At 41.9% G+C, this 26,118-nt stretch overlaps 1 protein-coding gene across 3 annotated transcripts in view; it reads right to left on the bottom strand.

Moving 5' to 3' along the window:
• LOC126237137 (inactive ubiquitin carboxyl-terminal hydrolase MINDY-4B) overlaps positions 1-26,118 on the bottom strand; it is a 517,352-nt gene that overhangs the window by 346,568 nt on the left and 144,666 nt on the right. For 2 of the 3 annotated variants that reach the window (XM_049946964.1, XM_049946965.1), the window contains exon 1: positions 16,812-16,953. The exons of the other annotated variant lie outside the window; for it this stretch is intronic. In XM_049946964.1, coding sequence (XP_049802921.1) covers positions 16,812-16,944 — 133 coding nt within the window. In that variant the 5' untranslated portion in view covers positions 16,945-16,953. Of the gene's footprint in view, positions 1-16,811; positions 16,954-26,118 lie in introns of those variants that run through there. 3 annotated transcript variants of the gene reach the window in all.

The following is a 26,118-nucleotide window of genomic DNA, read 5'->3' as shown; positions in this document are numbered from 1 at the left end:
TTGTAATGTTTTTTTGGCAACAGCTGTTGTCAACAATAAGGACACTATGGGTAGACAGCAGGTTTGCAGAGTTCTGCTAGATAGTGCGAGTCAGCTATCCTTTATATCTAAGGACATGGCAGAGAAATTAAAACTGAAACGAAGTAAACATTCGTTTCCTGTGAAAGGCTTAAACAATACCTTTGCAGCCTGAGCGTCTTACATCTATAATGTTGAACTGTCGTCTAGGCTCAACGACTTTCATGTTAGAACCGCTTCTGCTATCGTAGACAATGTCACCAGTGACCTACCAGCGAGCTATATAGACACTAGGTCCTGGAGGGCCCCATGTAATCTTCCACTCGGTGATACAGAATTCAACAAGCCTGCCACAGTAGATTTCATTCTTGGTGCTGAGGTTTTCTTTGATGTTGTTTGTAAGGAAAGGCTAGTGAAACCGAGTCATCCTTCACTGATCGAAACAAAATTTGGTAGTATTTTGTCTGGAAGGATGCCTTCAGCTGCATGCAACATGCCTCATTCTACAGTGACCTCGTGCTTCGTTAGAGGTGACAATTTAATTCCAAACTGCAAAGCTTTTGGGAGTTAACGGAACTGTCTACGAAAACGATGAGTAAGCAGGATAAAATATGTGAGGGTCACTTTCAGCGCCACATTGCACGAGATGAAGAAGGGAGATTTGTGGTTCGACTACCTGACTGTAAAGCCTTAGGTGAATCACAACAAGCCTCTTGGAGACTGGCGCATCTTGAGAGGAGATTTAAAAGGCAACCGAATCTTCAGAAGGAATATGCTGCATCCATGCATGAATATGTCGAACTGGGACACATGAAGATCCCTAATTCTCAAGGTATTATTAGTCCAAGGTGCTACCTTCCACATCATGCTGTCTTCAAGGAATGCAGCACCACTACTAAGTTGAAGGTTGTATTTGATGGCTCTGCTACCACTTCTAATGGAGTATCTCTCAAAGATATCTTGATGGTTGGTCCCACTGTCCAGCCAGATTTATTTTCCATTATTATAAAATTTCGCTCCTTTAATGTTGCTGTCAGCTGACACAGCAAAAATGTATCGCCAAGTTTCTCTCCATCCTGATGATAGGAACTTCCAGAGAACTGTGTGGCGGGAATCACCATCTGAACAGATGAGAGAGTATAGACTGTGCAGGCTCACATATGTAACAGTTCCTGCTGCCTTTCTTGCTACTAGATATCTTCAACAGTTGGCTCTGGAAAATCAAAACAGGTTTCCAAAAAAATGTCAAAATGTGTGTCCCTAAGCTTACACATTACTTAACCTAAATTATCCGAAGGACAAACACACAAACACCCATGCCCGAGGGAGGACTCGAACCTCCGCCGGGACCAGCCGCACAGTCCATGTCTGCAGCGCCTTAGACCTGTCGGCGAATCCCGCGCGGCAACAGGTTTCCAATGGCATCGCAAGCGTTGATGTCTATCTTTTATGTGGACGACTTCTTAGGAGAATCAACTATGAAAGCTGAAGCTCAAGAACTTCAAATCCAGCCAACTCAACTACTTGCTTCTGGGGGTTTCCACTGAGGAAATGGTGTTCCAATAGTCATAAGGTGATGGGAAAAATTCCTGTGCAGGACACAGAAACGTCTTTGCTTTGTCATCTTACTGGTGAACAAGCCATAGAAATGTTAGGGATATTGTGGCACCCTGACTCTGACACATTCCAGTGCCATGTGCAGCTAAAGAGTCATCGGAACTCAAAGGTTACCAAGCACAATGTCTTGTCTACAATAACATCAATCTATGACCTACTGGGGCTTCTAGGTCAAGCAGTCGTAAGATGTAAATTGTTTTTGCTGCACTTGTGGCAACTAAGCTTTGATTGGGATGAAATTATTCCATCCAACCTCACTGATGAATGGAATGCTGTTTGTGTGCAACTGCCTTTCCTAAATGGTATTTTGACTAACAGGAAGATCATTCCTTGCCCCCAGTATGTTAAATTAGAAATTCATGGTTTTTCTGATGCTTCACAGTTGGCATATGGTGTGTGTATATACGTCAGATGTGTTCTTTCCAATAACAGTGTATTGGTCTCATTGGCTGCAGGCAAATGTTGGGTTGACCCTGTAAAAGAACAGTCACTTCCACGATTGGAATTATGTGGTGCTCTGCTTCTTGCTCGACCCATTCACTAGGTGGACAACGCCTTAGACATCATAGATAGTGGCGACATTCATTGGTTGAGGGACTCCACAATAGTTCTCTGTTGGCTGCAGCGTAGCCCTGGTCACTGGAAAACCTTTCTTGCAAACGGAGTCTCTGAAATCCAGGAACTGAGTTCAGTTGCCAACTGGAGACATATCAGATCAGAGGATAATCCTGCTGACCACTTATCAGGCGGTATTACTCCAGCTGCTTTGAGTTCACTTGTTCAGTGGTGGTCTGGCCCGTCATGGCTTGCGACGTCGACTGCAAAACCTGCACTCCACTTAGTGTAGAAGATGCATGCGACAGAAGGTGTACACAAGTATCCTTGGTGTTGGTCATTAAACTTGATGATGGACTACTTCGTAAATATTCATCATTCAAGAAAACTTGCAGAGTTTTGGCCTATGCACTGAAGTTTGCAAATAATACTAGGCTTCAGCAATCAGACAGGATAACTAGGCCACTCACTCCACAGGAATGCCGAAACGCTATCAAAAGGGCATTTGGCGCAACTCAACATAGTGAATACGGTAATGAGATCGCTTTGTTGAAGGCCAGTTCCCCTATTCCACATAATAGCAAATTAAGGGATTTGCACCCGTTTGTTGACGCCAAAGATATTTTACGAGTGGAAGGGAGATTAATGAATGCTGATGTACCATATGATGAGCGCCATCCTGTTATCGTACCGCCTAAGCATCATTTGACAAAAATTCTCATAATAATGAACATGAAAATCTGTTGCATGCTGGGTCACAACTTTTGTTGGCTGTGTTGCATAGGAGGTTTTGCATCCCCAATGGGCGTAACACACTCAAAGCAGTTATCAGGAAATGATTAAAATGCTTTAGGCTTAAATCCAAGACAGCAGTTCAACTCAGGGGTCAGCAACCTGCAGCTAGAGTAAACCAGTCTCGTCCATTCCAGCACTGCGGAGTAGATTATGCAGGCCCTATTGCTGTAAAGCATGGTGGAAGACGGAGTAAGGTTACCACCAAGGCTTATATTGCTTTATTCATTTGCATGGCAACCATGGCCATCCACATAGAATTAGTTAGTGACTTGGTAATTAGTTCATTTTTGGCCGTCCTCAGGAGATTTATTGCAAGAAGAGGGAAACCTTCTCACATGTACAATGATAATGGCACCACATTTGTAGGTGCAAACAATGAACTTTTTTCTCTAATGATGCTACTGTTGGAGGTGTGGTGAAGTTTTCGACCTCAGAGGTAATCATTCGGAGGTTTACTCCACCTCTTGCCCCTCACTTTGGTGGACTCTGGGAGGCAGGAATCAAATGCATGAAGTCGCATCTCAAACGCGTCATCGGCAATGCGGTACTGACATTTGAAGAACTGACCACTGTGTTAATTCAGATAGAAGCATGCTTTAATTCAAGGCCGTTGTGTCTTCTCTCTGATGACCTAGATTCTCCTGCTGCTCTCACTCCTGGTCATTTCCTAATCGGACAGCCCCTTTGTGCTCATCTTGAACTCTCTGTCCTTGAGGTTCCCACCAACAGGTTACACATATGGCAACTTGTACAGCAGTTGCGTCAGTCCTTTTGGAAGAGATGGTCCACAGAATACATACATGATCTGCAGAATGCAGAAAATGAGCATCGGAAGCAGCATGGCAACCCCAGGTCGGCATTCATGTGCTGGTCAAAGAGGATAACTTGCCTCCCTCGGTATGGAGGCTGGGTGTCATTGACCAGCTGTTTCCCGGTCCTGGTAAGTGTGTGCGTGTGGTGATGGTGATAACTGCTAATGAGCTCATTAAAAGGCGTACAGCAAAATTGTGTCCCCTGCGTAAGCAGTGAACCAGTTAAGTGTTCCCTCAGATCTGTGTAGTGGTACATGATACAGGGCAACTGCCATATTTCCGATTACTGGAAGAACCCTTTAATTCAGAAGATCAGTTGGAAAGCTGTGGATGTTTCTTGTGGACTAACTGCTGTTAGTACTGATTTTCAGGTTTTTATTCAGTATGATATGAATGCTGTATTGTTTTGTGTCCTACATGTTAGTACCCATTGTGTTCACACATGCAGTGTGACAGTAGTGTTTTGGAGGTGTTAGTGTATTCATGCTTTATGTGCATTGATATTGTGTCTAGTTGTATTTTTATTATTTTCCTTGTTATGGCTTTGTTGTTTGTTAAAATTGTGGTTATTTGTAAAATGAGAAAACTCATTTTAGAGTGTGAATATATTTGGACTCTGCTAGTCACTCCAACTGCCATCTAGTGGCAGCTTCAAACTGGGCAGGTCAGACTGTCCAGCATAGTCTACTCCCTGTCGGGAGACCTTGAAACCTACATGCAGAAGTGTATCTCCCAGGTCCTTTGTGCGCGCAGGTAGGATTAGCGGTTGTAACGGCCTAGCAGGTAGCTTCGAGACCCCGTAGCGGACAGGCGTGTATGTCTCCCAGCTAAGCCAGGAGCCGCAGTAGACGCGCTGCCTGTGCATGTTGTAAAGTTTATTCTAATAATCACTTATACCAGACAATTTGTTCCTTCCAATTATTGTGAGTGGAAATAAGGGGAGGACACTGAGTCCTCTCGTACTATACAGTCACACTCCAATGTGCCACCACAGGAGGAAGAACACGTGCATACAGCACTGTGGGTCCAGATTGTCCCACACCTGAATGGCGATTCGGCGTAGATCCCTCAGAGTGGTTGATGAGTCACATCGTCCATAAACAGCCCTTTTCAATCTATCCCAGGCATGTATGATAGGGTTCATTTCTGGAGAACATGCTGACCACTCTAGTCGAGCGATGTCGTTATCCTGAAGGAAGTCATTCACAAGATGTGCACGATGGGGCCGCGAATTGTCGTCCATGAAGACGAATGTCTCGCCAATATGCTGCCGATATGGTTGCACTATCGGTCAGAGGATGGCATTCACTTGTGGTACAGCCATTACGGTGCCATCCATGACCACCAGCGGCGTACGTCGGCCCCACATAATACCACCTCAAAACAGCAGGGAACCTCCACTTTGCTGCACTCGCTGGACAGTGTGTCTAAAGCGTTCAGCCTGACCAGGTTGACTCCAAACACGTCTCCGACGATTGTCTGGTTGAAGGCATATGCGACACTCATCGGTGAAGAGAAAGTGATGGCAATCCTGGAAAAAAGTTTGGAAATTTGTGGTAAGGACTATGGGACCAAACTGCTGTGGTCATCGGTCCCTAGGCTTACGCACTACTTAATCTAACTTAAACTAACTTACGCGAGGTCAACACTCACACCTATGCCCGAGAGAGCACTCTAACCTCCGACGGAGGAGCCGCACGAACCGCGACAAGACGCCAAAGACCGCACGGCTACCCCGCGCTGCTGCCAATCCTGAGCGGCCCATTCAGCATGTTATTGGTCCTATCTGTACCGCACTGCATGTTGTCGTGGTTGCAAAGATGGACCTCGCCATGGACGTCGGGAGTGAAGTTGTGGATCATGTAACCTATTGCGCATAGTTTGAGTCGTTACACGACGGCTGCACGGAAAGCATTATTCAAGATGGTGGCGTTGCTGTAAAAGTTCCTCTGAGCCATAATCCGTAGGTAGCGGTCATGCACTGCAGTAGTAGCCCTTGGGCGGCCTGGGCGAGGCATGTCATCGACAGTTTGTGTCTCTCTGTATCTCCTCCATGTCCGAACTACATCGCTTTGGTTCACTCCAAGACGCCTGGACACTTCCCTTGTCGAGAGCCCTTCCTGGCACAAAGTGACAATGCGGTCGCGATCGAACCGTGGTATTGACCGTCTAGGCACGGTTGAACCACAGACAACACGAGCCGTATACCTTCTTCCTGCTGGAATGACTGGAACTGATCGGCTGTCGGACCCCCTCCGTCTAATAGGCGCTGCTCATACATGGTCGTTTACATCTTTGGACGGGTTTAGTTACATCTCTGAACAGTTAAAGGGGCTGTGTCTGTGATACGATATCCACAGTCAACGTCTGTCTTCAAGAGTTCTGGGAACCGGGGTGATGCCAAATGTTTTTTGATGTGTGTATGTGAAGCTGCTGTTTTGTTGTTTGGGCTTCGGATGTCGGAGTTTGAATCCTGGGTTGGGTGACGAAGATGAACTTTGTGAGCTCCAATTACGCTTTCTGGGGCGTAGATGGGATTGCCATTTTATGGAATCTACCTCACTTGCATCAAAATTTTTCTGTGCTGCTTTCGATATTTTAAGCAGTATTACAGAAGATACGTTGCTTTCCTTAAAATAATGCTGTACTACATCTGACATTTCGAAAGTTTTCTCCTATGTTAATACTTCTTGGGAGCAGGATTTGTTAATTTCAATGCCTGTTCACATACTTCTTTATCGAGTACATATACAATTATTACATCTTGCACGAGTAATTCAGCATATGACTGTTTTAAATTTCACACAAAAATCGACACTTTCGAGGCAGCCATTTGAGATCAGATCCAATGCAGCAGGATTGGTGCGACTTCTTGCGACCATATAAAAATGTGAGCCTTTTTTTTTTTGGTCATCAGTCTACAGACTGGTTTGATGCGGCCCGCCACGAGTTCCTTTCCTGTGCTGACCTCTTCATCTCAGAGTAGCACTTGCAACCTTCGTCCTCAATTATTTGCTTGACGTATTCCAATCTCTGTCTTCCTCTACAGTTTTTGCCCTCTACAGCTCCCTCTAGTACCGTGGAAGTCATTCCCTCACGTCTTAGCAGATGTCCTATCATCCTGTCCCTACTCCTTATCAGTGTTTTCCACATATTCCTTTCCTCTCCGATTCTGCGTAGAACCTCCTCATCCCTTACCTTATCAGTCCACCTAATTTTCAACATTCGTCTATAGCACCACATCTCAAATGCTTCGATTCTCTTCTGTTCCGGTTTTCCCACAGTCCATGTTTCACTACCATACAATGCTGTACTCCAGACGAACATCCTCAGAAATTTCTTCCTCAAATTAAGGCCGGTATTTGATATTAGTAGACTTCTCTTGGCCAGAAATGCCTTTTTTGCCATAGCGAGTCTGCTTTTGATGTCCTCCTTGCTCCGTCCGTCGTTGGTTATTTTACTGCCTAGGTAGCAGAGTTCTTTAACTTCATTGACTTCGTGACCATCAATCCTGATGTTAAGTTTCTCGCTGTTCTCAGTTCTACTACTTCTCATTACCTTCGTCTTTCTCAGATTTACTCTCAAACCATACTGTGTACTCATTAGACTGTTCATTCCGTTCAGCAGATCATTTAATTCTTCTTCACTTTCACTCAGGATAGCAATGTCATCAGCGAATCGTATCATTGATATCCTTTCACCTTGTATTTTAATTCCACTCCTGAACCTTTCTTTTATTTCCATCATTGCTTCCTCGATGTACAGATTGAAGAGTAGGGGCGAAAGGCTACAGCCTGGTCTTACACCCTTCTTAATACGAGCACTTCGTTCTTGATCGTCCACTCTTATTATTCCTTCTTGGTTGCTGTACATATTGTATATGACCCGTCTCTCCCTATAGCTTACCCCTACTTTTTTCAGTATCTCGAACAGCTTGCACCATTTTATATTGTCGAACGCTTTTGCCAGGTCGACAAATCCTATGAAAGTGTCTTGATTTTTCTTTAGCCATGCTTCCATTATTAGCCGTAACGTCAGAATTGCCTCTCTCGTCCCTTTACTTTTCCTAAAGCCAAACTGATCGTCACATAGCGCATTCTCAATTTTCTTTTCCATTCTTCTGTATATTATTCTTGTAAGCAGCTTCGATGCATGAGCTGTTAAGCTGATTGTGCGATAATTCTCGCACTTGTCAGCTCTTGCCGTCTTCGGAATTGTGTGGATGATGCTTTTCCGAAAGTCAGATGGTATGTCGCCAGACTCGTATATTCTACACACCAACGTGAATAGTCGTTTTGTTGCCACTTCCCCCAATGATTTTAGAAATTCTGATGGAATGTTATCTATCCCTTCTGCCTTATTTGACCGTAAGTCCTCCAAAGCTCTTTTAAATTCCGATTCTAATACTGGATCCCCTATCTCTTCTAAATCGACTCCTGTTTCTTCTTCTATCACATCAGACAAATCTTCACCCTCATACAGGCTTTCAATGTATTCTTTCCACCTATCTGCTCTCTCCTCTGCATTTAACAGTGAAATTCCCGTTGCACTCTTAATGTTACCACCGTTGCTTTTAATGTCACCAAAGGTTGTTTTGACTTTCCTGTATGCTGAGTCTGTCCTTCCGACAATCATATCTTTTTCGATGTCTTCACATTTTTCCTGCAGCCATTTCGTCTTAGCTTCCCTGCACTTCCTATTTATTTCATTCCTCAGCGACTTGTATTTCTGTATTCCTGATTTTCCCTGAACATGTTTGTACTTCCTCCTTTCATCAATCAATGTGAGCCTAGCTGCTAAAAAATATGTTTGCTGTTCGTAATGCTTGGAGAGCAATCTATAGATTTCAGACAAACTGAAACACTTACGTTTGTTTGAGAGCATCTAATTTTTAAAGAAGACACAGTGTTTGGGTTTCTAATCATTGACCGAGTTTGAACATATAAAATGCTGTCCAAACGTACATCAACTCATCAAGCCACAACAGCATTCACAACCACCACCATTTGCGCCATTTCATCGGGAAGAAGAACACTAGGACTCATACTATACACGTATGTATCTCCACTTTTAGGAGAGTAGCACAACCACCGCTGCTAAGCAGAGTGTATTTCTGCTATCTGTTAATCCCCAAACATTGTTTGATGGGATTTGATAGGGTGAGGAGACTAGGAGAGACTCTCGAAGCTTGACTCACTGGTGCTGTCCTGTCGCCTGCTTATAAAGCTGCATGCGGCAGAATACTGTTGGAACTATATCTCTGTCACGTGGCGCACGGACGCGAGTACCTTCCTTGTTGTGCGGCACCCTCTGCTGGTTTCGCCTCCTACTATCCGATCTCGGCGTCGTCGTCTTGTACTTGTCACACTGAGGGATGCAGGGGCAGTGGTGGAGGCACGAGTGATGGAGGTGCCCGAAGGGTTGCCGCTCTAGTAGGCAAGAGCCTGCGACATGGCAGAAACTGTGTGTTTGGTTTGTGGCAGCGTAACTGACAGCGCACAAATTCCTCAACTACCTATATTCATCCAGTATTTGATAATGAGAGCATTTAGTGACTTCCAAAATACTTTAACCATTATTTGAAACCTTTCCTAAACTTTTTCTCGTTTACATGCTTAGAGTCAAATATTTAACACTTTAACTAATTTGTACTTGAGAGTTGAATTTCTGTAAGAATCGGGGTTTACTGTTTGTGCCTGTTTTCTTACCGAATGGACCAACGGTGATGACTTGTAAAAACTTCCTTATGTCATGAGTTACCACTTCACTAGAATATCTGACATATACTCTCATCGTAACGGAACTCTCTCCCACATATTTTGAAAGGTGGCTACACTGAGCCACAGCGCCAGAGATCGCGCTAGAGAGTATTGTTCCGCCGCCTACACTGGCAGTGATTATTGAGATGTCGTAGTGGGAGTGCTTGTCGAGGACTCGTAGTAGTCAGTTCGTGTCGAGATGTGGCAGTAGTCAGTTCCTGTCGAGAGGTCGTGGTGGAGTGTGCTTGTCGAGATGTTGTAGTAAGGAGTGCTTGTTCCATGTTTTATGCAGTTGTTTGATGGGCTAGACAGCAGATATTGTGCGAATGGAAATACTGTAATGATCAGAGTGCTTTTCGTCAATATATATGAAGGTAAAATATTCCGTGTTTTTTTTTTCATTATTTCAGTGTCTTAAATAATGCGTCATTACAGGTTCAGTCAACAAAGCATCTGGCTTGTGTTCTTGGATTAGAGTGTAATTCTGGTTTTCTTGAGTAATTACGGTATTTCTATTTTCTTTAATTAATTCAGTATAAATGATATTTAAAATTTCTTGTGTTATTGAAGAAGAACCGTGCCAGATGCGTACGTTGAGTCATACTTCCACACACAGAACAGTTACACTTGTACTTTGGTTTCGTAGGTTTTATAGTTGCTGGGGACTTAATTAATTAATTGCGTTAATGAAAATTTCCATTTCATTCTTTGTTGTTGTTCTATGCAGTCAGATTGCGTAATAATACTAGTCAGGGCCAACCGTTTACGAGACTTTGTAAACGAACATTCAAATACAAAAAATTAAAATTATTTGCATTATATAATAATTAAGCCTCCATGCAATTTTACCCATCAAGTATCACCCGAATCTAGCATTCACTGACTAATTGATCAGCTGCACTAATCACGTTCATAACCTGTCAAGGTTGCCAGATCTTTATGTGTTTCGGTATGAAAATCTACAGATCACAAGCAACAAATTAGTCACTCGCATTATAAACGTACCTACTGTCTTCAGAGCACACAAAAACTTCTTCAGAAATTTTGCGCAATGAGTCAAGAGGGCATAGATTTTTTGAACTTTTTGACGTAATATTTTAATTTAGTTGTAACTGTTGCAATTTATTTTGATATTTTTCCATAATGAAGTATTGTAGCTTCAACATATTGTCTGTGTACTCGTTCTGTTTCTGCAGCCCTTTACCTAGAGTGTGTTAATGATATTGATTACTGAGACTGTATTTGCGAGGGTGGTGAATTTCTACAAAACTGCATTAAGTTTTGGTAGATATTGGAACACATTTCAAATAAAAGCTTTACCTAGTTCGTTGTTGAGAAGTATCTTGTGTGATCTGCGTAACATGCTTCATAGAAATGGGTGAAGACGAGTATCGTTCACAAATAATATATTTTTATTCAGAAACTTTAAGCATGATCCGAAAGTTATTTTCCTCCCACATTTTCCCCCGATCCAAGCTTGTGTTCCGTTTCTACTGAAAAGTTAAATTCTAATCTTTCTTCACTCATCCTTTTTTGTAGAAATTAAAATCAATTAAAAGCTTCCTCGTTCAAACACGTTAAATTTGGGAAATAAATTTCTATTTTCGGAAACAAATGTTATTTACTCTGAGAATTTGTGAGAAGTATAAACTGTTTCGAGTTAAAGTAGCAACCAACGCTAGTTTCTTTCGACGCCCATTCACTCAGTCGGTGGCGCACTTACTTGTGTAGGCATGGATACATGTGAGAGTCTTGTTTGGGCACATCGACAACTTTTAGTTCTCTCGACTAGGCGTTTTTAATCTTGTTTATGCTTGTAAAGCGACAGCCCTTTAAGGTTTGTTTCTACTTCTGGGACCAACAAACATCACATCGGGCCATGTATGGCGAATATGGAGCGGTACTCTTTTACAAGGGGAGGCTGCCAATTGTGAAATTCAGATTCGATTCATACTGCGCATAATAAATGCTCATGGCCAGAGGTGTAATGTGGCAAAGCACCAAGACGCACTTCTCAGCCATTGTCGAGAAAATCGACAGTTAAAAGAAACCGCTGCGGTGAAATACTCTCTACGATTAATAATTTTCTACAGCGTCGTGGCGCAGCGGTAAGCGCTCGGGATCGTAATCCGAAGGTCACCGGATCGAATCTCGCGCCATGCATTTTTTTTTAGTATTTGTTTTTTGTAATTCAAATGTGTGTATACACACACACACACACACACACACACATATATATATATATATATATTTATATATATATATATATATATATATATATATATATTCCCGGCAATCTGTTGCAACAATTATGCATATAATAAGTTGTCGAAAGTCGTTTGTCGTGGAAAAACTGGCGACTTCGAACATCATGATGTTTTCCGCAAACAAAGTTGCATTTCATAAATGTTATTAATTGTCCTAATAATGTTAACCACGTATAGTTAACGGAAGACGTAGAAACGATATTCCGAAACGAATACATATAGCGTAAGTCAAACATTCGAATTAGAATAGAGACCCCACGAACACAAATTTGCTGTGGCAGGTATGAAATATAAACTCCGTTACTCGCTCGTTACACTTATAACAACGTCGAAAATTGGTGCGGACGTGAGAGCTTTGGTACACCCTGTTAAACAAACGGAAAAATGGAGGCGGTACAATTGGAGAGCGATCTGCCTTCACCAACATGCACTAATAGTTTATTTATATATATATATATATATATATATATATATATATATATATATATATATATATATGAATTACAAAAAACTAATAACAAAAAAAACTGCATGGGGCGAGATTCGATCCCGCGACCTTTGGGTTACGAACCCGAGCGCTTACCGCTGCGCCCAATACGATGTAGATAATTATTAATCGTAGAGAGTATTTCACCGCAGCGGTTTCTTTTAACCGTCGATTTTCTCGACAACGGCTGAGAAGTGCATCTTGGTGCTTTGCCACATTAAACCTCTTGCCATGAGCTTTTATTATGCGCAGTATGAATCGCATCTGAATTTCACAATTGGCGGCCTCCCCTTGTTAGCCAAGAAGTCAAGAACAAGCAACGAACTGAGGACAGGTACATTATCGCGCTGCAAAAGCCATTAATTATTTTGCCATAAATTCTGGCCTATTTTCGGATTTCTTCAAGCAAGCGGCGTTTAAGTTGTAAGCAGTACTCCCGATTGATCGTTCGACCTTGTGGCAGGAAGTCATGCTACACTATGCCGATAAAACTGAAGAACACACTCAGCAAATCTTGCACATTTGACCTCACTTGTCGAGGTGAATCAAAATGCTCCCACTGGGACTACAGAGCACCAGTTTAGACGTCACATTCGCAAATTCATGTTTAATCATCTTCTATGAAACGTTTCAGTAGTTCTGCATCTCTGTTGATTTCATCTAAGGACTATTGAGCAACTTGCACGCACGCTATTTTTGTTCGAAATTCAAGAATTTGGGAACAGGTTTCGTTGTCACTCATTGCATATTTTGTGAATTAAACAGTCTAGATCGCTAAATGAAATGTCTTTTCTTATTACGACGTTTCGACGTCTGTTATCATCAGGTATATATATATAATTAAGATGGAAGGAGTGTAAAGAGTGACAGGCGTTTGTTATAAAACATCAAACTCCAAATTTTCGAAAAAAATCTTCAGTGTCAATATTAAAATCCACACCTGATAGGAGCGTCAACTAACAATGAGTTCAAAAATTATATAAATGTATAAGCTCTAGCGACAGATGGTGCTGGTGTGATGGACGTTGCCTTCAAATATTACTTTTATTTTATTGTTGTTCTATTTCCCTCTGCGTCTGACACTTATAAGAAGACAAATATACTTTAAATTACAAATGAACACAGTCAATTCTAAATTTTATTAGTATAAATGGAACGGAAAAACAGAATAGTAATAATGATAAAATGAAAACAAATTCTGAAGGTAACGTCCTCGACACTAACGCCAGCTGTCGGCTAGAACTCATATCTCTGTATAATTCTTGAACCAGTTGTCGGTTGAGGCCCCGACTAGCTATGACGGTAATACTGACACTGGACCTTGTTCCGCAAATTCGAAATTAAGCGCGTATCACTCTCAATGTTCCTTTCATCTTAATTACAGACACCTGACAGTGGTAGATGCCGAAATTTTGTAATAAATTAAGACATTTTATTTAGCAATCTAGATTGCTTTAGGCATAAAATATTCATGATGATCGCAGACTTCACCGAAAATTTATTTCCTTTGTTAATAAACACATTTCATACCCAAAACATCCGAAAAAATTTCACAGCATGAGTCAGTATGGCATCATCATCGACTTTTCTGCTTGAGATTCGCCGACCGATCACAATCTGTTGTTTCACTTTATCCACAATTTCATTTACTGATCGAGTGCTGGAGCGTCCAGCGTGCTCATCATCTTTAATGTCTTCACGGCCTCTTTCGAAACGCCTTTACTACTCGTAAATTCAATATTTAACATTTCTATAACTTTATTGCGCTTTGTTTCGTTTTTATAGCAAAATGTAATACAAATTCTTGGCTGGCTCTGAGCACTATGGGACTCAACTGCTGTGGTTATCAGTCCCCTAGAACTTAGAACTACTTAAACCTAACTAACCTAAGGACATCACACACATCCATGCCCGAGGCAGGATTCGAACCTGCGACCGTAGCAGTCGCACGGTTCCGGACTGCGCGCCTAGAACCGCGAGACCACCGCGGCCGGCAATACAAATTCTCAATAAAATTTTATTGAGTGTGATAATGGCAGCGGAAGCTTACATTTATATTAATACAAATTCTTTGATCTAATTTTATACAAGATGAATAGTCGCCGAAACGTCCAAAACACATGTAATCTATTTGACAGAAGACTACATATCTGATATGGCTAATGTTGTATTTCTAGAGGAGGCCGAAATGCACGCGTTTATATACACGCTGACTGGCGTGAGGTCTGGAACAGGACAATGTCTTTAGAATTGCAATAAAGTACGAAAATCTTGTAATACTTAACTTTAACCCATAATCGGTGTACATCGCTCTTGTACAGATATAATCTCGATTTTTATATACTGGTAATGGCGCCTTACTAGGTCGTACCCAATATACACTCCTGGAAATGGAAAAAAGAACACATTGACACCGGTGTGTCAGACCCACCATACTTGCTCCGGACACTGCGAGAGGGCTGTACAAGCAATGATCACACGCACGGCACAGCGGACACACCAGGAACCGCGGTGTTGGCCGTCGAATGGCGCTAGCTGCGCAGCATTTGTGCACCGCCGCCGTCAGTGTCAGCCAGTTTGCCGTGGCATACGGAGCTCCATCGCAGACTTTAACACTGGTAGCATGCCGCGACAGCGTGGACGTGAACCGTATGTGCAGTTGACGGACTTTGAGCGAGGGCGTATAGTGGGCATGCGGGAGGCCGGGTGGACGTACCGCCGAATTGCTCAACACGTGGGGCGTGAGGTCTCCACAGTACATCGATGTTGTCGCCAGTGGTCGGCGGAAGGTGCACGTGCCCGTCGACCTGGGACCGGACCGCAGCGACGCACGGATGCACGCCAAGACCGTAGGATCCTACGCAGTGCCGTAGGGGACCGCACCGCCACATCCCAGCAAATTAGGGACACTGTTGCTCCTGGGGTATCGGCGAGGACCATTCGCAACCGTCTCCATGAAGCTGGGCTACAGTCCCGCACACCGTTAGGCCGTCTTCCGCTCACGCCCCAACATCGTGCAGCCCGCCTCCAGTGGTGTCGCGACAGGCGTGAATGGAGGGACGAATGGAGACGTGTCGTCTTCAGCGATGAGAGTCGCTTCTGCCTTGGTGCCAATGATGGTCTTATGCGTGTTTGGCGCCGTGCAGGTGAGCACCACAATCAGGACTGCATACGACCGAGGCACACAGGGCCAACACCCGGCATCATGGTGTGGGGAGCGATCTCCTACACTGGCCGTACACCACTGGTGATCGTCGAGGTACATCCTTCACGGTGTTCTTATTTCAATTTCCAGGAGTGTAGCTGAAGGCTATGCTAACTATCGTCTCGACAAATGAGAGCGTAATTGTCAGTAATCCAAACCGTCATCGAACCCATCGTTCTACCATTCCTAGACCGGCAAGGGAACTTGCTGATCCAACAGGACAATGCACGTCCGCATGTATCCCGTGCCACCCAACGTGCTCTGGAAGGTATAAGTCAACTACCCTGGCCAGCAAGATCTCCGGATCTGTCCCCCATTGAGCATGTTTGGGACTGGATGAAGCGTCGTCTCACGCGGTCTGCACGTCCAGCACGAACGCTGGTCCAACCGAGGCGCCAGGTGGAAATGGCATGGCAAGCCGTTCCACAGGACTACATCCAGCATCTCTACGATCGTCTCCATGGGAGAATAGCAGCCTGCATTGCTGCGAAAGGTGGATATACACTGTACTAGTGCCGACATTGTGCATGCTCTGTTGCCTGTGTCTATGTGCCTGTGGTTCTGTCAGTGTGATCATGTGATGTATCTGACCCCAGGAATGTGTCAATAAAGTTTCCCCTTCCTGGGACAATGAATTCACGGTGTTCTTATTTCAATTTCCAGGAGTGTAGCTGAAGGCTATGCTAACTATCGTCTCGACAAATGAGAGCGTAATTGTCAGTAATCCATCTCTGGCAAAGTCGGCTGTACAACTGGGCGGGTGCTAGTACGTCTCTCTAGACCTGCCGTGTGGTGGCGCTCGGTCTGCTATCACTGACAGTGGCGACACGCGGGTCCGACGTATACTAATGGACCGCGGCCGATTTAAAGCTACCACCTAGCAAGTGTGGTGTCTGGCGGTGACAGCACAGCTAACACAGTAGAGATACTTTCCAAATATGTTTACCATCACAACAAAGAAAAAATTCGCCCAATCGGACTAATATACCACGCGAAATTACAAAATTCCCGTAACGGTTTTAAAACACACTTCCTACTGTAACAGAGAGCAGGAATATGCTGTCTCGTTATTTACTGCCGTTTTACGAAATTTATGAACGTATCATCGTAATTACCATTTGACCAGGAACAAACACAATACGTCCTTAACCTACGTGAACACTGCGTTTGAAGATAGCCCTGTTAGGAATACGGGAAAATATTCGATTAAAACAGAATCTGCGATCCGAATGTTGACGAAGGCGGCTTTGGACATGGAAATGAGTTATTGAAGGAAGAACACCTGGCGATACTCACCCCCGACGGATCGCGACGTGCTGTTGGCGGCGGTGACCGCTCTGGCCACAGCGCCCAACCTGGGCGCTGTCTTCAGCAGAGGCCGGCGCGCGGGAACCGGCGGCACCGTCGGCGGCGGCTGTGGGGGCTCCATGTCCAGCGGATGCTGGAACACGCGTCACCGTATCACCTCTCATTCACTGCAGACCTACCTAACGACTCGGATATTCACGAAATTTGCCGTTCCCTCCATATCTACAGGGCGAAGAAAAAGTGCCGCCCTTAGCGGTCGGCATGCGTTTCCTCATTCAATCCAAGACAAAAGCGTATCTACCAAAGCATAGTCCCACCAAAACGTCTAACAAAAATGCGACTTAATAAACGAGACTCTGGTAATGCTGTAACTTCGTGCAGCGTGGCCAGGAACAGGTAGCATGACACAAATAAAGCCAACAGAAAATAATAGTGGATACAGTAACATCGTCTGCACTCTATGAGGTACAAAAAAACACAATAGGTAGGCTGCACTACGTTGCACATTATACTACGCACAATAATTCCACTGTGTCGTTTGACGTCCAGGCTTATCTCCACACAGCCGGTACGCACACACATGAGCAAGGTTCACTATAGAGAAGATGTTAAGCAACCATCTTGTATTTGCAAACACTTCGCCACTCGCTGGATCATACTTTGCTGGACCAAGGCAACATACCTACATCCGCCGTTGCCGAACCGGTATGCACGGTAGCTATTAGGTCTTTTACATCCATGGGTGGAGTACTATAAACTTGTTCATTTAAATGTCTCCACAAATAAAAATCTAGTGGATTAAGGTCCGGGGAATGTGGAGGCCGGAGCATTGAACCTCCACGACAAAATCTCCCTGGAAACACTTCATTTAAATAGTTACGCACGTCCATTCCAAAGTGTGGCGTAACATCATTACGCTGAAAACATAGCTGTCGCCGAACACAAAGCGTCGGACAAAGAACTGCAAAGACACCTACGATACAGGGATGCATTCAGCTTGTCCGGCAATAGGTAAGGGCTCAAAAGCACTCCTTCCAGGATTCCAGCCAGAGGTCTATGCCAAAGCGCGCCCGAAATCATGTTCACTGGTGACATATGGATTGTTTTACACCAATAATGGTTGTAGTGGAAGTTGAAAATACCTTCACGACTGAAGCTAGATTCGTCAGTCCATTTCACATTATTTATAAAATGTTCGTTACCTCCCACTTGGTGAAAAAGCCATTCATAAAACTGTGCTCATCGAATGCAGTCTTCTGGGCGCTGGTGTTGAGTTCACGTGTAATGACATGGATGCAGTTCTTCACGCTGTAACACTGCACAACCAGTCTTTGAGACATATGTAACTGCCGTGCAGTACCACTTCACTGAGGTGATTGGTGAATGCTTTCAAAAATTGCGTTCTCTTTTTGTGGAGTACGTCTATCCCTTGGACGACCTCTGTCCATTTCTTGTGGACGAAGATTACCGGTTTCTCGAAGGCGTTGCTCTAGGCAGCGAGAAACATTCTTATAGGGATGGCGCCTTTGAGCGGACCGTGCAACATATGCAGCAGTTTGGCTGTAGGATACACCAAGCACCAAAAACTTATCGACGTATTCATCGTTTGTGTACTCCATCTGGAAGCCACTCTACATGAACTTAACAGGACCAGTTATGACTCTGTACTGCGTTGTTAGTACAAATACGCATGCACTTTAATGGATCCCACTGTCGTATGACAGACTACCGTCATGTGACAAAGTGATGTCTTGCTTATAAAGGACGAGAACTAGGGAACGGACGTGCAAGAAATAAAAAAGGGAACCAGGAGAAGATTCCAACTACAGCTCCATTGTGTATGTGCGTCTGATGAGCCAGCAGTCTACTCAGTGAGCTACGACGGCTGGGTCGGTAGTGCGGAGTGATGCACGTTCTCAACAGGTGACAGTGCTGCCACCTCCTTGTTTTCATATACGTGTTTTCAAAATGCACCCGATTTGATTTTGCTACATACTATTTTGTCTTGAATCTGGATGAGGAATCGCATACCGATCTCCAAATGCGGCGTTTTGCCCTTGTCCCGTTGCGGAAGTCTCCCGTTAGTACTCTCACAGCGTCATCTATGAAGCCAATGGCAACGTCATTACTAAGATGTCAATTTCAGACTTCCCTACACAAACCACACAAATCTATAATGCTATTTTGCAATATTAACTGATACTTTAAGAACAAAAAGAGTTTGAAGTTGGCAAATGTTTTCTTTATTCCATCTTTGGCCTCTATATAAGTTTTGGAGGTTTCCACACCCACTAGACGTTAAGGTAACATATACGCAAAAGTAGTTGGATAGGCCGTATTTTGTTAACAATGAAAATAAAAGATGATATAGTGTAAGATTATTGTTTAAAATGAAGTGTAGTGCCACAAGAATGTGGCAAGTGGCCGTTAATAAAGTTACGTCGGAGACACAGTCCCGAGTTAACCGCCACCGAATTCAGACACGCTATACCGTTTCACGTTACATGTTAAGGTTTCTGCGGAGTATTTATTCTGTTCCTTAATCGAGCTGTAATTCAGGGCACAGTCATATGATTTTATTTGAAAAATTCCAATAACGAACAAATGTACACGTTTTCTGATAACAAATGTTCGTCGATACCATAGAAGCCACTTGACCGAATACCACTGTAGAGAGGAAAACTTCAAGCAGTCTGAATAGTCAGGGATCCCTCACGAAATTTTTGTCATTTTCATTGGCGATGTAGGAACGTTCTGAATAAATCACAACTCGCTACACAGTTAAATAGTTAGGTGCGTTAATTAATATGCTTATTTCACACAAACAACTGTAAGAAATCGAAGTTTTCTTCCCTGACACAGGCGTGCTGCGGCTACTTTAAGTTCATCCATTTAGTAAGGATTGTTCTGTGAACAATAATATTTTAAACTAAATTAATTTCTTCTTGAAGCACGCACCAGCAATTTCTCCTGGTTTTCTTATTAACCCAAGTGGAGCAGTGTTAGAATACAGACCACACGGCTTTTTAGCGCACGTAACAAACATCCACCTCCTTTTCCCATCTATGGGATACAATTCAGTTGCTTCCTACGAAGCTGTCTTAGATTGAACAACAATGCCTTGCACTTATGCAGCAGTTTATACAATAGTAATGATCCGATCGATAGCAGGGAATGATATGCAATTATGAAGACAAATTTAGTGAGTTACTACAAGTAGCTGTTCATTACAACATACACCAACAAAATATACAAAATAAGTTACGTAGAATTTTCTTTACATATGTCACAGTTTATAGTAACATTTTAATATATTATAAATAATCTTTCAAGTGCACTGATGATCTGGGCCTCAACGAACATCTAATATTCCTACCTCCAGTTTAGTCACGCTGCTCGTATAATACATTACCTTTCTTTGCCTATTATCGTACGAAGCGGACATATAGGTATTTTGAGCAATGTAGGTCTTTTTAACGACTAACGCGGACTCAAGTTCAACCATCACATATCTATTCGTTAACAATTTCCAGTTAATGTTTGATAAACAATCACAAACTGTAGCACTTTTGCCATAATATCGATAGTATATAGTCTAATATTACCGACTTTTTCAGCTGCAGCACTAAAATAACTGACAAAATTAACATTTGGTATTCCCTACTGCGATACACTGGTCCAGTAGCAACAGAAATCGTGCTCCGAGTGCCGCGAAAACATTAGTAAACACAGCTGTTACCAAACAACTTTAGTGGTGTCATAGAGATGAACTGATTGCTCCATTTCTGCGAATCTATTTAACCTCTGTGTATCCGTCTGTATTAACAGGCTTACAATTCTGAATAAATAACATTAACCCATAAAATATATACTTGTTTGCGTAAAGGAAACTAAAAATAATTTTAAAGCAGATCATTGTCGTCTTTGACTGTGGAAATTACTTTGTTGACAAACTCTAGAGTTGTAGGTTCAGCCTTTGGCCATTTTCAAGCAGAACGATTTCTTATTTCAAGTCGTGCCAAAATTGTTCCCCTGGAAAAAGAGCCCAAATGCTCACATTGCATTTATTGAGAGTATAAATTATTTTTCACAATAAAAGGCGAGATGTCAGTCCCACATAAGAAAGCATGTTTTTTCTGAAGGCATTATGTAACTACTTGGTTATGAACAATGAACAGCTTAACAATCTGCTGTGTGATGCATCATGTTCGTATTGTCCTACACACGGTACTCAGTATTTCCCAACCATTGGTCGCTAACATGCCACTGATATCTGCTCCATCAGATCAACATTGTTTTGATCTGTACAGTTTACAGATCTACTAGGATCAAAAGTCATCATCAAGAAATGTGAGACGATCTACCGAAGTACGGAAGTGGCTGTGATAAAAGACTCAAGTCACGCCATCCACATATATATTCCCGCATGGAGAGAAGCAACTTTTTAAGACCGACTGCTGAGAAATAGCTTCAGAGAAAACGCTTGCAAAATATATTTTCTGATCAACCAGCAGATTAGATTATTTTAAAGGAGCGGACTACTCGTTTAAGCATTATGGTGGCAATGTTAAAACTAGAGACACGATTTATAGATGGGCGTCATTGGAATATGACCGCCAGATCAGACCTTATCCATTCAGTTATGATACTCTCATTCTAAACGATGTTTTTCTGTACAAAAACTGTAACTTGAACTACAATAAACAAATGTGTTACTTAATTTAGTTACCTTGAGATTGTAGGCTACAGCTCCGAAGTTTCAGCAAAAAGTCTTCGTACCGAATTTGAGAATAAATATTTTCGGTCGCTTGCTGATGCAGAGCACGACACAGAAATTCATCCTTCTTACCAACTACAGTTTTCCCTTTCCTCTCCGCTCCCTCTTCAGTTACAGAACTCCAACTTCCAATGCACGTATGAGGCTGGTCACTAAGCTGATTTTATATGTTTATAGCCCTTCATTTTTAACTCATCAGCTATCAACAATAAACCTCTAACACTGAAAACGTAGACTCACAGACCGTTCTTGTGATGAGCAATGAAGGGTTCAATAAAGAAAAAGATGGTATTAATGGGGTCTTATCTGCTACTGTACATTGTCGACTCCCACCGTGCACACCGTGTTTAGATCGTCACCCTACATAAAATTTCTCCAATTTCCCCATTACATCACAAAGTTGTTGTTCTCGGTTAAGTTTTTCTGATAATTTTGTTTTCTTTACCAATGTTTAGTTTTAGCCCGAGCTTTCTGTTGTTTTTTCATTTGGTAGCTCTATTATCCGCTTCTTGCTTTTGTCGATAAGGGATTATGTTGACTAACTAACATTAATTTACTCTGTCTTTGAATTTCTATTCATATAACGAATGTTTTGTTTCATTTCCTCCACAAAATATGCTTACAACATTTGGATATGTTGTAGCAGTTCTTTACACCGAATTTTGTTATTTTCAGTCGGCTGTTGTAGATTTTGTATATATTATTTGCCTCTCATCAAACTTATAGCCTATCCCTCCCATTGTACACTGAAGTTCCTTTCCTAGCTGCAAATATCCCATGAAGACATCGTTTCTCTTTATGTTCCCTTGTTAACTTCAGAGTAAAAATTCCTTTCCAAGTGTTTTCGCATTCCAGTCTACAATGTTAAACAGGTCGTTGTACAGAATTTCGTAATCTTCATTTCATTATTGTTGCCACAATTATATGAATGGTTTCACTTTCACTTGAAATCTTTTTTTTCCTTTGCAACTGAGAAAAATGCTTGGTTTGAAACAAGTCGTCTTTTGTCTTGCACACCGGGATAAGTAATTGTTCCTACTACTAAATGCCATATCAGCGTTGATAGCGCTGAGAATGTTCCATTCACCCCTCTACTCAAGATAAGTCAAAAACATTAGTGTTGTGTCAGGTTAAAGGAGAGGCTCGTATCGCATACAGTCCTATGTCTTGATCTCTTCATTAATAGCTACATGATCCAACTCTTACAACTTCCAGTTACTTTCAAGTCTCCATTTCATTGATTTTACTTTTACATCTTTGTATTTGCCATTCATCCAATTTAAAACAGGTTCCTATTGATGGAAGTTTCTAGTGTCTTGTAATTGTTCAGTTTTGGGTTTTCTTCTTCTTCCACGACATTATGTTTCTTTGCTTTTGGTTTTCTGATAAATAATTCCTTTTTTGGCACAGCTTTGGTATATTCTGAAACTGTCTTCATAAACAGTTATTCGTACTGTATCTTTCATTTTTATTCTTTTCAACTTTACTCGTGATTTTACCATAATTACGTTAAAAACCAAATGCCTATCTACAGCTGTCTAGAGTTGCTCGCCTAATGTATAATCATATCACCGATGGAACTAAAACTGATATCTTACTCTATCTATTGGTGTTTTCAAAATGCTGTTGTAGTGTGATTTCCGAAGAGTGCATTTGTTATAACTTGGATAATCATATGTATGAATTCCACAAGTCTTTCATACTTCTCATTCATTATTCTTATTCGATAATCTTCAGTTATTCTTTCTCATTTTCCACTTCGAGATGCAGCTTTCTTATCTCGAAGGAAATATTATCTCGTGCTAAATTACACTTATTGTATTAGGTCTTCAGTTTCTCATATTATTTATTTTTATGAGACAGGCATGCACATAAATAACTTAAGGATCTGCTTTACATAGGTGCTACAGCAGATGCTACGGCCATCTCTTAGGATGTTAAAGGCTAAGTGGACAGATGCAGTATGAAACGAATGCAAGGATAGATGTGTAAGAAAAATCTTTACCGGAGTAAGAGACTAGTATGAAATATGGTACGACATATGGGAACAGTTAAGGTGGCCTCTGGAAGATCAGCAAAGGTAAAAATTATGGAGGAGACAATGATTATAAGAACCCGATACGGATCGCCGAAGACATTTGGTGTAGTAAATACGTAGACATATATTCTTAAGTATAAGATAAGAACAAATAGAGAGCGTCATTAAAGGAGTAGAATGACTAATGACTTAAATGTATGAATATGTACCCCTTATTATTTTGTCAGATTACTTAGTCTTGTTTCGCTACATGTACGTTCTATTCAGAGTGCATATACAGTTAGGTTTTGTCTGGCCAATGTAAAAACGTTTTGATCTTTGTGTTTATTATATCAGTGTCATTTCTTAAAAACCTGGTAAGTTTCTTACTGATTTTCCTTTCATTTCATTAATGGATATCTGCTTAAAATTGCATTGTTATATCGGCAAAAATCAAAACAGTTTCGATAGGCATACACATTCTGCTACTTCTGTTTGTGTTGTTTTATGCAAGTGTAAATTAGTACATGAATCAAATAAAAGCTATATTGTCAAAATTACATTGTTGTATCATCATACACATTATAGTAGTTCAGTCTGAGTTTGTTTATGCAAGTGTCAATTAATATATGAGTCAAATAAATGGTAATTGGAAAGGAACTTACTGACGAAACCGTGATGAATTTATAAAGGTTACATGCAAGTGACTGAAAATCTGTTGCGGAACAAAAAATGATGAGCTCTATTATCTTAAATTTGATGACTGAGTAGAACTGGTAATACTCCATGGATCGTGGGAAGGGGGGATTTCTTGGATGAGGAAAGGCAGGAAGGTATAAATGTTACTTAAATGTAGTGTAATAGAGTAACTTACCTCTATGACAGATTAAACAATATTAATTATAACCTAAAATATTAATTTTTAAGAGCCCCTGAGGCGATACTTTCAATGGAGTTAGAGCCATCCAGTAAAAAGTTCTGCAATTACTCCTTAACCTTCACTATTTTATCGACAAGACATTTAATGCCTCCTGTCAGAGTGAGGAACATATGTTTGCCCAAGTATGTAACTCCTTTTCGTACTAATGTTAATCTCTCAATACAAAGGTAACTCTTGGTGCTAATGTTGTAATTATCCTATGCACTTCTTTTAAAAGGGAAATGTTCGTACCACTTAAGGACATTAGAGAAAGTATTTATTAAAGAAATAGTTCTCAAAATACAATGTTTTTTCTGAATAGTTCTGAAATGTGATCCAGGACTAACACCAGATCATGGTGCACCGATAGATGGCGAGGTAAGCCCCTATCAAGCACGTAGGTACAGGGGAGACACAAAGACTCATAGAAAGTAAAGAAAGAGAGTTTAAAAATGAACCGACAGAGATTCGTATGTTTTCCTATCCCTCGTGCTCGTATTTTCTCCCTAAGAGAAATCTTTTCCTTTGCCCGAGACTCTAAAATGTACATTGTTGACACAATATCATTTCGTTCAAGCACTATCATAGAGAAGCGACTACAGCCGAAAAAACGTCTAACGCTACTAACATGTTTTATATGGCGACAATGTCCTTGGTTCACACGGCTGCAGCCTTCAAAGCTCGCTCATGTTCGACAGCAGAATCTTGCTGCTGCTTCGCTCAGAAGAATGGATGTTGTAGTAAATACGCTGTTTGACCGAAGACTCCCGATTTCTGCCAACTGAGGAAGAGTGAGACGCGAAGTCGAAGAATAAATTTAAAAAGATACACGGAATATGTAACTTACTTGATCCTCCAGCCAGTACTTTTCCTGCTTCCACGGAATTACAAGGTAAAATTATAATAAGAGCACAATTCTTGAAATGCGATAGTTTCTCATCTCTAAATCATAATCTTTTTTTTTTCTTTTAGCTTTAATCAACATATTACGCACTATTACTAATTCCTGAATAGCAAATAAAATCGGTGCTTCATCACACACTATGTGATAAAAACTATCCGGACGCCCTCCTTTTTTCATATTTGGTGCATTGTGCTGCCACCTACAGCCAGGTACGCCATATCAACGACCTCAGTAGTCATTAGACATCATGAGAGAGCAGAATGGAGCGCTCATCGAAACTCACGCACTTCGAGAGTGGTCAGGTGATTGGGTGTTACTTGTGTCATACGTCTGTACGCGAGATTTCCACACTCCTAAATATCCCGAGGTCCACTGTTTCCGATGTGATAGTTAAGTGGAAATGTGAAGGGACACGTACAGCACAAAAGCGTGCAGACCGACCTCGTCTGTTGACTGACAGGGATCGCTGACAGTTGAAGAGGGTCGTAAAATGTAATAGGCAGACATCTACCCAGACCGTCACACAGGAATTCGAAACTGTATCAGGATCCACTGCAAGTACTATTGACAGGCGGGAGGTGAGAAAACTTGGATTTCATGGTCGAGCGGCTGCTCATACGCGCACATGACGCCGGTAAATGCCAAACGATTCCTGGCTTGGTGTAAGGAGCGTAAACA

The sequence above is a fragment of the Schistocerca nitens genome, chromosome 2 (genome assembly GCF_023898315.1).
Source record: "Schistocerca nitens isolate TAMUIC-IGC-003100 chromosome 2, iqSchNite1.1, whole genome shotgun sequence".
Classification (NCBI taxonomy): Eukaryota; Metazoa; Arthropoda; class Insecta; order Orthoptera; family Acrididae; genus Schistocerca; species Schistocerca nitens.
The sequence above is the reverse complement of the archived record's forward strand: the minus strand, read 5'-3'. Positions and strand labels throughout refer to the sequence as shown.